The sequence below is a fragment of the Aulostomus chinensis genome, chromosome 8 (assembly GCF_037954235.1).
Source record: "Aulostomus chinensis isolate RoL2024-O1b breed Wild chromosome 8, RoL_Achi_v1.0, whole genome shotgun sequence".
NCBI classification, from domain to species: domain Eukaryota; kingdom Metazoa; phylum Chordata; class Actinopteri; order Syngnathiformes; family Aulostomidae; genus Aulostomus; species Aulostomus chinensis.
Genome location: NC_141327.1, coordinates 16,117,893 through 16,129,617, shown reverse-complemented (window position 1 = coordinate 16,129,617; position 11,725 = coordinate 16,117,893). Strand labels below are relative to the sequence as shown.

Sequence of the window (11,725 nt, the reverse complement as noted above, 5' to 3'; positions counted from 1 at the left end):
ACTGTCATGTCCTAAGAGTATTTTTAGAAAATTTCCATGATATTTCTCAGTGTTCCATAATGCTCACAACTTTGGCCGAGACATTTCTGTCCTCCAAAGGTCCCACAGGAAGTCCTGCATTGTTAACTGAAATTTAAATGAGAACACTTCACTTTTAAGACATTAAAGCTGTTCTTACCATAATGTTTTGCTCAACCGCCTTAAAATGACATTTTCTCTCAATAAAAATGTTAAATTAGCACATATTATTGTCAAATTGTTTCCCTGCTGTACACCAGATGTGGACTAGTTTACAAAAGTTGTTGTATACTGGAGGGAGGCAAAAATCAGATCAGAGGGTTTCACTGAATTATTAAGGGGGTAAAACTCTGACTGTTGTTATGGTCGTAAAGAAAAGATAAAAAGCAGCCAAACAGAGGCAGCACATGTCCAGAATATATCCCAGATATTTTTCAGACATAAACCAACTCCCCTAACATCAAGTCCCAAGTTGACCTCTTCATGAATGCAGCATCTCTGTCCATGTTGTCATCATTGCTGTCTGAGGGGTTTGTCCACTCAGCTGTGGTTGTTAGACCACCAGACCAGCTGCTTCAGTCCCCTGACTTGTTTTCTAACACCCGCAGGACCTGAAGCGCCGCAGTAAACATCCGCCCTCAATGACGATCTCAGATGAGCAGAGGAAGTCAAAGATGCAGCTGACAGTCACATGAAAATGTAGTTATTTCTTTTTTGCTCTGCATGTATGTGATTATAGCTTGAGTGGAATATTGATCAATTTTGTTTCACTTTCAGCTTCAGGAGGACTAAACTCTTTTTCTCTTTATTTTCTGTTTCATTGTTGCCCACTCACCTTGATTTATCAGAATTGGAAAGGCAGCATCTTTGCCCCCCCCCCCCCCCCCCTCTTAAAAATAACACAATAGCCCATCAGCACAGTGACATTATGTAACACATAAATGAAAGTCAGTGATGACTGATACTTAACTTCTTGGCCAAACAACCATCACGGTCACCAGCAGGTGACGTTAATATGTTTGCAAGTTCAATTTTCTTTGAATGACACAATGTACAAATATTGAGGTTTTGACAATCTTTTGACCATGCAGCTGCCCCCCCCCCCCCCCCCCCGGTCATTCTGCAATGTGAAAAAAAAATACTAAAACAACCAGAGAGAAACACACACGCACACTAGAAGAAACTATTCTGTCCATTAATTGACAAATCATTGAAGCGCTACTTGGGAATGGAATGTTCCACTTTGGGTGTGGGGGACGAGAAGAAGCAATGATCTTCCCCCGTCCACAGCAACAGTCTCAGTGAGTACTGTAAATGGGTAACCTCCAAAATTCTTATGCAAGTCAGTCATAGTTCTTTCGTTTTCTTTTCGGTTCGCAGGTTCAGAAGTTGGACACTGTCTATGTAAGCGACAAACAATTTCAAACCACACCCCCCCTTGAACGGGTTTTGATGGCTTTTGTCGGTCCTGTAGTTTAGGCACTTAGTTGATTACAGTGTGTTACAACACATTTGCTAAATACAGAGGCACGGAAAATATTGCTTGGACACCATAACACAGAGGGCAGGGGGATTCAGGAAGATGTGCACGACTTGCCGCTCACCAAAAACCCAACCACATTTCACTCCTCTTATAATATAAATATCATATTTGGTATTGACATGAAGGACAAGAGGAGTGACCTGATTTTGATCAACCTCATACTTGTGGCAAACCTTTTTTCTCCCTGTTTTAAACCAACTCGGACAATCATCTCAGCGCTGTTAGACAAAAGAAGACGAAAGAAAAAAAGACAAGCAGTGTCTCTTAAGCGCTTATGGCGGACTGACACACTTTATGGCCCCCAGCAACTCTATAAATTGTAAACAATGCGTCATCAAATTTAGTTTATTTTGTAGATGCATGCAGTACTTCCGGTCTATTCTGCAAAATTGTCCACGCTCTGCATCGTTAAGCAGATTAATGATTCATCTTGCAGTCCTTGCACAGATAATTTGGTTTTTACATGATCTTAAACAACACATAGGTTTTCTTGTCATAAGGGTTTATTTTATTCTGAATACGAACCGGAAGCGGTGTTTCCTCTGCAGTGTTAGCTTAACACCGCTCCTCAGACTCGAGACAGGTTGTCAGGAACCACCGGCTAGTGTAGACAATGATGAAGCGGTGAAGTACTGCTAATTTAAGTGTAATCCGCATATCTTGACAGCTTTATACGTTTTTTTACGAGCTATTGTGCAAAAAATGACAACCACGACAACATTTCAAGGGATGGAGCCCGGCGCTAAAAGCAGTTCCAGGTAAAAGGCGTTGTTCAGACCGTTCCGTCACCCGGTTGCCTCCATATAACGTTAGCCAACATGTACCGCATCCTCCATTAAACGTTCATCTTCCTCTGCCCCCTACTCCGTAATTGCCGTGAAGCCGTTTCTCCACGGTGGGGACCTAAGCTTGGTGCAGTGATGCTAAAACAGAGCAAGGTGCCACACCTCGTCGTGTTGTACGTTAAGATGGGACCTCATCTCATCTTGAACCGCTTAGCTAGCTAAGGAGGTGGTAGCGCGGTAGCACGCGCATCCTCCCTTTGTAGAGAAGCCACCTAGCTAGCAAGTTCACTCACTCACACACGCACACACACACACACACGCTCATATCTTCTCCTCCCAGTGTAAGTACACGGGCCATGACATTGACATACATCCTCCATTTATCTCCTTTTGTCTTTTGACCGAAAATATGAGAGAGACGAAGTCTGTCGTTCCATTAGGGTGGGGCCCCGTGGATCCGGTTCACCAGTGAGGTACCAGTCGTGTAGTCCTGCCCCGATCACGGCCTCACTGATGCGAGGGCCGCTGTCGAGCAGCTTACATGTGGCAGTGAAAATGAAAATAGAACGCATGTTTGATGGATTTAGAGGAGCAATGCGATTTCATTGTGAGGTTTGCTGTCAAAATCTTTAATAACATTCAGAGTCATAATGATATGCAGTGCATGACACCAACATATTAACCACTGTGTAAATAGTGTTGACACTATTTCTTATATATTAAATATCCCCAAACCTCAACAGTTACTAGTTTATGACCTACACAGCAGCAGATCAGTGCCATTTTGGAGGCTTTATTCAAGAGGGGATCCTAATATTAGGGTTTGTTCTTGGGTTTGATATCAGGATGCATGATCGTACCAGCTGTTAGTCATAGTGAGTGCTTTTGCTCAAGTCTCTCCTTTGTGGCTTTGTTTTAGTAAATTCATTTTTTGTGGGCTTTTCCAAATGATTTTGAAATTAAAATTATTTTCCTTTGTCAAATTCACAATGTTAACGTGTTTTTTTTCCCGTATGTACCAAATATCAATATCATATAAACAGAAAGTGTCAACATCGGTGAATCTGTTATTTCGCTAAGTGAAAAAAACATCAGCGTTCATCTCTGGTTGAATTAAGGAAACAGCTGTAACACCATGTTACTCTTGTTAGCGCGGAAACATGTAATTCCCACCAACACAGCTTGAAGTGTTCAGATGGAACATCAATGGCACATTTGCTGAGCACTTCTTTCTTTCCAGGGTGTTGCGCCCTCCCGGTGGCGGCTCGAACATCTCACTTGGCGCAGAGGAGGACAAGCCCCCCATCCGGAAAAACAAGATGGCCTCCAGTGTTTTTGCTGAGCCAGAAGACCCCTACGCTAATCGAAGGAACAACCCACCTGGTACGTTCTACATCCAAACATTTGTCTCAGCTCAGCCTGAAAAGCTGCATTTTCTCACATGCGGTCACATCTGAACTTCATCAAAGTCAATGAAGGCAGCTGCAGCTCAGCACGTCAGAAGAACATTTGTGAACTTCAGCAGCTGCTTAACCCAAGAGGTGTCTGGTTGAGCCTCAGAGATCCCGAGCGAAGCACCAAACACAGGCCAAAGGTCTGCCGGTCAGTGTGATTCCCGATGTTATTACCAGTCTAGACTGTCCAAGGAGGAGGAACGCCGATGTCACGTTGATTCCAGCAGCTTAGTGATGACTGGCAACTACAGATGTGGATTCTCAAAAGCTAGGCAGCGGTTTATCAGGCCTTATCGAGGTCTCTTGAGTCATTCGGAAGCCAGCTGAGGGATGTTTACAGTGGAGTGTTTTACCAAATGTGAATACTGATAAAAACCTTTTATAGATGTGTCGACTGTTCCTACTATCAGTAATAACTTTGATTTAAACAGCACCTCTCATAGACCCAAGGCCAGTTTACAAAGCGGTCAGTAAAACTGAGGGGTAAAAATAATGAATTTACAACAATGTAAATTTTTAATGCTAAGCTCTGAAGTCAAGCAAAAAAGATAAGACTTCAAAATAGAAGCTCTCAACACGTGGTGTCGTGTTATATGGTGTCTGAACATCACGGGGGAAAGTCCTAGTACAACTTTTACTTTTTTTTTTCACATCTGCTGAGGATACTGATGCTGAGTCTCTTTGGCCTTTACCATTTGTTACTCACTTGCAGTAACAGAAATTAGGCTTTAGCAGTTGCAGTGCTTTCAAACTCTGACATTAAGATTCTGTGGCTCATTTCTCGGTTCCTCCTTTTGCTTCTCCGTTTTTAGGGTGAACTGAGACCGTTCGTACTGCCACAATGTTGAACTTTTATGGGATTAACTCAGATTGAATGTGATCTTTTAATCACATTCTTATCCCTCTCTGCTTCTCTCGCTGTTTCAACATTCCTTTGACTATGACAACTCCACTGTAACCCAGAGAGAGACAATGAGGGGTTGTGTTGTGCTCCGTCATGCATACACACACATTGGAAATTGGCATGGAGAGTCCTGGACCATGGAGAGACCACAAACATGAAATTCAGGCACATTGCTTCATCCAACACGCAACACAACACATTGACTTTCCCCCCCCAGCTACTGTACTGAGACACGTTTGGTATTTATTTGCAGTATCATGTTATCAATATAGAAATGTAAATTAAAGGTACACTAAGCCTTGTTGCCTGACATCACTTCCGTTGATGTTCATTGTAAATACCAGACAAAAAAAGAGCAACCCCCCCCCTTTTTTTTGTAAATGTCATGAACACGCATCGACATCATAAGTGGATCTGTTTTGTGCTAATGTCGCTAAGATGAGGTAGCAAACTCTAACTTTGCGGTGAGGAAATTTATATTCTAAGCCTAAGCTCGATATTAGCTACCTTAGGCTGTACAACCAAAGACTGTGTACCACAACTTTGTAGCTCACAGGACAGACTTTTTATTGGCACGAGGGCTCATTGAGCAGCGCATGAACATACAACAACCAATCTTCACTTTTACCTACCTGCCAGGTAAGAAGTCAGCCAACTGTGCATCGGAGAGGAAGCCCTTCTGTTGGCGGAGTTCTCGCCACCTCTGAAACGATTCCCCAGTGTAAATGCGGGTCTTTGTGTGTTCCCTCTGGATCTCTCTTCTTCTTGTCAAATACTCATCTGAGTGCCTTTTCTTTCCTCGGCCATTATCCAAAGTGTATGTGTTGACTTGTTAGACGCCGTCCAGCTTTCTAGCAGCTTGCTGCTATGCTACTCGGTTGACCCATCCCCAACCATCTTGTCGGTGATTGGCTGGAACGTGGTAGGTTATGTTTATGTGCACATCCTGTGCACTCAGTGTTTCTTTGCTGTTTGTGAGCCCTGTGTTGTTTCCAGAGACCAGACTTTTTCATCGTGTAGTCCGGGGGCAGGCAGCTAGCGGATCAAGGGGAGACGCCTCCGATTTGAGACAAAAATGAGATCGCGCTGAAACCACGCAACAAGGCTTAGACCACCTTTAACTATACAATGTAATACTGCAGGATGTATGATTATAGATGAAGCTATCCTGCAGTGTACAGTCGGTAAAATGAGCCCAAACCACCTGTTGTAACATTATAGATGAGACACATCAGTTTTGTTGCAGTATGAAAGTTATTTAAATTTACTTTGCTACAGTAACCTCCTATAATATTATGATATCAGTAGTGAAACAAAGCAGGGCAAAACCCATAAACATCAGGAAAATAATGCAATGATTTGACAATTACCAAGTTGTTTTCTGTTAAGGAGCATTTTCCAAATAGCCTTCGTTCCTATTCCTCTTAATACAGGCTCATCCAGTGTCTAATTGTTCAGGTTCTTACTAAGAGGAATATGACCTTACTTAGCTTATGGCAAGTGTCTACATGACTCATGCAATCGGAATGTTTTTGTATGGAAATATGGTGTGCAGTTCAAGAAAGTAGTTTATCTGCTGTTATTTATTGTAAATGTCCCCGCGGATGGGACGATTTAAAGGTGCATCTTATCTTATTTTTGTTTGTTTTGTTACATACAAACTTTGTGCTGTATTTGGACAATGAATTTATGCATGAACATTTCTATTATCTACATAAAAATTCATGCGATTTTCTCGACCCGTGCTCATAAGACAGATTTTGCTCGATCAAGCTGACGCTGCGTCAGACAAAGAAATGCCATCCCAACACGAATGAACCGGATTAAGCAAATGCAGCTGGGGTTTCAGGAGGACCTGCTCTGCCGAAGGAAACATCGTACTGACTTAAGAGTTTGAAAAGAAATGTGAAACTAAAACTTGAGTCGTCTGAGAGTCTCAGAAGAACAGGAAAGGTGTATTGTTGCTGAAACAGAAAGGTTCAGTGTGATGTCGGTCAGGTGTCATTGGGCGTTGCATAATGGACTACAATAGTCTGGGTTTTCCCAGTGACTTGTTCCAACTTCTTACCCATAAATTCTTTCCCACTCTCTGAATATATAAAAGCTGGAGCTGTAACTGAGATGCATAATTCCCAACTAGAACGTGCTGTCGATGATGATGATGATGATGATGATGCCGTGTCCTTGTTCCAGGTGGGAAGCCCACAGGTGTTCTATGTGGTGAGCCGTCAGCCCCCCTGAGGAGAGGAGGGAACCATAACATGAACCACTCTGCAGACGGCCCCGCCACAGTAAGATCATGAGTTGTAGACCTGAAGTGAAACCTGAAGGCAAAAGTATTCTGGCCTCCTCCACTGCAAATGCAGTTTATAAATAATGACACTGCAATGTTCACTCAGAGGTACGAACAGATGTGTGACCAAGCTCTGTTGTTATGAACCCAGATGTGACACACATGTTGAGAGTCACTGAGCCCCACTTTCCTTTCTTCAGTCAAAAAGATAATTTATTACAAAAAGTACAGATGCAGTTTTTATTACTATTTTTTTATTGGTTTTATTGGTGATGTTCTTTAGTAAATTATCCTTTTTATAAATTCTTATTAGGTTGCGACAGAATTGAAAAGAATTTTTCTTAAGAAAGTCAAGGCCAGTAATGTTCAGTAAATCACGGAGAAGGAAATTAACGTTTTGTTTCTCATACCAAACGAATGTTTGTGTACTGGGAATCGCTTATGTTCTCAGTCACATAAAGCTCTGCTCACTAAAGGATGCTTGAAAACATGTTTGGTTCATTTTTAGATAATGGTTAGTGTGTGAGGGACCGGCATGGTTCAGGGATAGCGTGCCGGTCCTGCGCCCCCCCCCCCCCCCCCCCCCACACACACCCCCTGCGACCCTTAGTGGATAAGCAGTATAGAAAAGGGATGGATGGGTTAGCTGGTGTGTATGGGGGTGGGTTATTCTCCCCCAAAATTGAAAAAAACCAAAAACATTTCTCATCACAAAAAAGAGAAACCATCAGACAGTGAGGCTGAACTCCGCTTGACCCAAATGCTTTCACTTTTAGCTGCAGAACTGCGAAGGATGTAAGCTCCATTTATTTTGTTATCTGGCAGGAAGCAGTTGAAACAACAGGCTTCCTCCTCGTGGTTTTTTTTTTTTCTTTCTTTTTTCTTTATTGTGCACTGAGACCGGTGATAACATGCAAGTGGATCAGGGGGTGCTCTGGGCAGCACCTACCCCTGCAGGAGGGGTCCCGCCCGTGTCCCACTGGGCAATGCAATGGGCAGAGCGAGGGGATTTTAGTGCACCATTCGATAAACAATATTGTCATGCCAAACATGACCGCTTCTTTTCTGCCTTTCTCCCCCAGGACGGAGACAACTCTGTACGTGACACCGGTAAGTTCTATTCTTTTTCATGTAGCCTACCACCTTTTTATGCACATGTCGACATATATCTGCAAAGTACATATAGACTTAAAACGTACAACGCCTTATATTTTAAAGAACTTAAAGAACACGTATCTAATGATGTATACAAAAACACCCTCAAACACAGCTAGCGCGTGTGTCTGACGTCGGGCCTCATCTGGGATCATGTTCGCATTCTTCTTCCATTTCTCGTGCTGTACGTGCGGTGGAGTGGTCCTCTTTTACCACCCGGAAAACGGTTGAGTCACATGAAGATGATGAATCCTCCCTGTTTTCAATGAAGTCGAGCAGAGCAATGACGCGTAATCAGCCCCGTCAGAATACCGTAGAAGGTCCGCCATACTCAGAGGTCAGCTCGGTTCATTAAAATGGAACTGAAAATGAGGGCGAAGAACCGAAAGCGCTCAAACAGATGTCCTGCTCTCAGATGTAGAAACGGGTAAACATTTTTTTGTAGTGAAATTAAAGCCCAGAGAAAGCCAAAGAATGAGAAAAATGGCAGCAATGTGCCATAAGTCTTTAAGTCTGCTGGAAATCAAAGAGAAGAAGAAGACATTTTGCTAATTTGTTGGTTGATTGTTTGTACCTGGACATTTAACTATTTCAATAAGCAATCTGTCGTTCATTTTTTACACAAACAATCTAGCAGAAAGAGGTGAGAAGAGGGAATTTACTGTTACGTAGAGGAAGAAGGCGTGCCCCAAGACAAGCCAGTGAGAGAGGGGGTCGAGGTTGGAAAGTAGGGATGTGGCGGGAAGCGCTGTGGCGTGGCCTTAAAGGAGGGGTAGGCTCCCAGATTTCTGTGTACTTTTTGTTGTAATCCCTGAATTTGTCAATAAACTATGATGTTTAAAAAAGTAAGCATCAAAATCCCCAATACATAAGGGATGCAGGGCCAAATTTACCTCCACCCAATCAAAAACTGCAACCAGTTAGATTGGTTGGCCCGTTTAGTTTTGCATCAACAGCCGAAACCAGAATGCACCTGATTGGGCAGCTTAGCTGTCCATCAAAATGCTGAGACCAAGAAGCCAAAAGTGGGTGTCAACGCCTTGTTGGAGCAGTGTTGGGTGAGCAGCATCAAGGAGGATGAAGGTGGATCCCAAAAATCCAGAAAAAAACACTTCAAAAAGAAGAAGGTCCTTTGTAGAACTAGCAACAGATAAGAGGGAGAAGAATAAAAGGCTCGCTGCGACGCGAGTGACTCTTGGCGATTCATTTGCTCACTGGAGGAGTCTAAACGAATCAAAAGGTTTAGCTGCAGACGCGCAAGTAGCAGCCTTTCTTTTGGACAGGTAAGACACACATTTGCTGACTTTGCTAGCTCTCAATAGAGGCTATATGTGCGGTAATTTGTTGTCAGTGTAGGTTGTGAGGAGCGAGTGAGCGTCAAAAAAAAGGCAGGAATCTTATGACATGCATCCTGCAGCGGTGCTAAGTTGTGCACGCAAGTGTCAAACTCTGCACGTATGTCATCTACACAGTGAAGCTCCAACGTGCACCTGTCGACTTGACGGTGACTGCAAAGTAGCACTGACATGTAAAGGTTTTGTTGCTGTTTCCATGTGAGAGCGGCTGTGTAGCCAAATGTGCACTGGTCTCAGGGAAAGATAACCTCCACTGTTTGGTTTGAAGTTCGTCCTGTGTGTTCAGACAACAGCGCCGCTGAGCCTGAGCCCATTCTAGAGCATCAGGAAGATGCTCCTCCAGCTGAGGATCCTGCTGCAGGACTCCCATCTGGCCGCAGAAACCCACCCGGGGGCAAGTCCAGCCTCATCCTGGGTTGAGTCCCGGCCAACTCTCCCTCCTTACCTCCACCCATCTTTGAACTCTACTTTTAATTTTAAACAAGGAACCCCAGCCCATCTGTCTGTGCCGCAGGAATCCTCCCTGATGTCAACCTGACATCAGTCCCCACATCCCAAGTGCATTGTTTTGATACCTCCTCTTTGAAAACTGTTTTGTACTGTTTTTATTGTTTGTTTATTTTGACAGAAGCACTTTATGTATTTCTAAGTATATGATTCAGAGTCTGCCTTTGCCCCTGTAATGACGCGCTGAAAGGGTACAAGGATCACGTGATTTCTCATATCAACTAAAGGTAATTTGCCGATCATACAAGTTTGTAAAACACAAGCAAGGAAAAAAGCTGTCTGCACCCATCCTGCATGCACATCTGGTCTGTAAAGTATGAAAGTGACAAGAAACATAACTGTGAATTTTTTTTAAACTGTTTATTTTTGGTTGTTTATTGTGTGAAAAAAAAAACTGTTGTAACTGTTCTTGCATGAAATTGGAATCTTTGTACTGATTAGAGTATTATGATCCAGATAGAAGACACACAAACGACTGTCACAAGTCTTCAGACTGTAGGTCCCATGTCAGGCAACCCAATTGAACCAGACTTGTTTTTATATTGTAGTTGCTAACTTAAGATGATCGGTACCGCAGTGACGATTTTCAGTGGCCCATGTTTTTATCGGTCAAACGCCTGTTTGTGTTAGGCTACAACATCAAACAAGGTTGGGTTTGCCAGTTGCACTCCAGCGGTGTTGCCAACGTTTCCATCACAAACCAGTGGAATGTTGTTTGGCCTGAATACTAATCAGTGTTCCTGGTTAATCAAATCTAGATTTGACAAGTGACCTTAATGACAGCTCAGCCTTTTTCCTCCTCATACACCTACCAATGAAGGATCCTCCTCACTGGTTATGTAGAACATTCTTTTAGTGCCCCCACCCCCCGTTCTGTTTGAGTCAGTCCTCAGTCAGCTGTCATTCTACCTACATTTTACAAATGTGTGACATCTTCTCCCTGTGGTGTCCTCTACTCATTCCTCTTGCTGGGTGTTAAGTCACTGCAGAAATTCAAGAAATGGCACAAGTGGAACTTGACATTAAAGATCAATTTTGACCATGGGTTGTGACCTTTCCTTTTCTTTTCTTTTAATAAGATATATTTATTTACAAAGCACCAGAAAGGTTTGTTTTTTTTTTCCTCAAGGGTTGAATGGGAAGCGGGAAAAAGGAAAAATGATACCAAAACAAGAGAAAGAGCCCAGGAAGTAATGTTACGCTATTTTTCTCCTGATATTGTGAAAAAATTCAAACTTTCAGTATTGTGAGAGTTATGTTCTTTGACCAACTTGCAAGACAAGACAAGACATTTCCTTAGGTGTGTTATTTTCATCCCAGCAACCAGCTGAAATCAAAGATCCACAGTCTCGGGTTGTAGGTTATTCCAAACTCTGGCAGGGGAAATGGAAGCTATAATAAACGTGTAAACATGCACGACAGTTTCACAGCACATGGAATATACTTTTAGCTCAAGCTCATGGAGCCGACTGAAGCCCTGAAAGTCCAATCTACAGTTTTACGAGTGGAAATCTTTTGTGTTCGTCAGTCACAGTTTAATGAAGATTTTCCCAGAAATGACTAAAGTTATGGGCTTGAGATCTGCATGTTAACGGCCTCTGGATATGAATTCAGCTTCAGTTTACGTACAAAAATAAATGACGGGTCTGTGTTGGAGGGGGGGACAACAGGCAGATCTGTCCATTGAATTTCTTCATAGGGATATCTTTCT

The 11,725-nt window shown here is 42.9% G+C and overlaps 1 protein-coding gene across 2 annotated transcripts; it reads left to right on the top strand.

The window, feature by feature from the left end:
* Positions 1 to 2,101: 2,101 nt before the first annotated feature.
* jpt1a (Jupiter microtubule associated homolog 1a) lies at positions 2,102 to 11,052 on the top strand. 2 transcript variants are annotated; one of them, XM_086211265.1, is made up of 5 exons: positions 2,102 to 2,319; positions 3,587 to 3,729; positions 6,898 to 6,995; positions 8,080 to 8,107; positions 9,776 to 11,052. In XM_086211265.1, exons 1-5 carry the CDS (start codon positions 2,264 to 2,266, stop codon positions 9,925 to 9,927), a joined length of 477 nt encoding a protein of 158 aa, XP_086067391.1. In that variant the 5' UTR covers positions 2,102 to 2,263; the 3' UTR covers positions 9,928 to 11,052. The 2 variants fall into 2 exon arrangements, with proteins under 2 accessions (XP_086067391.1, XP_086067392.1); XM_086211266.1 differs by having other exon boundaries at positions 2,103 to 2,319; positions 9,794 to 11,052.
* The last annotated feature ends 673 nt before the right edge of the window (positions 11,053 to 11,725 follow it).

Coding starts and splice junctions, on each gene's coding strand:
- jpt1a (XM_086211265.1), top strand. CDS start 2,264: ATGACAACCACGACAACATTTCAAGGGATGGAGCCCGGCGCTAAAAGC. Junction 3,730..6,897: donor TCGAAGGAACAACCCACCTG/GTACGTTCTACA, acceptor TCCTTGTTCCAG/GTGGGAAGCCCACAGGTGTT. Junction 8,108..9,775: donor CAACTCTGTACGTGACACCG/GTAAGTTCTATT, acceptor TTTGGTTTGAAG/TTCGTCCTGTGTGTTCAGAC.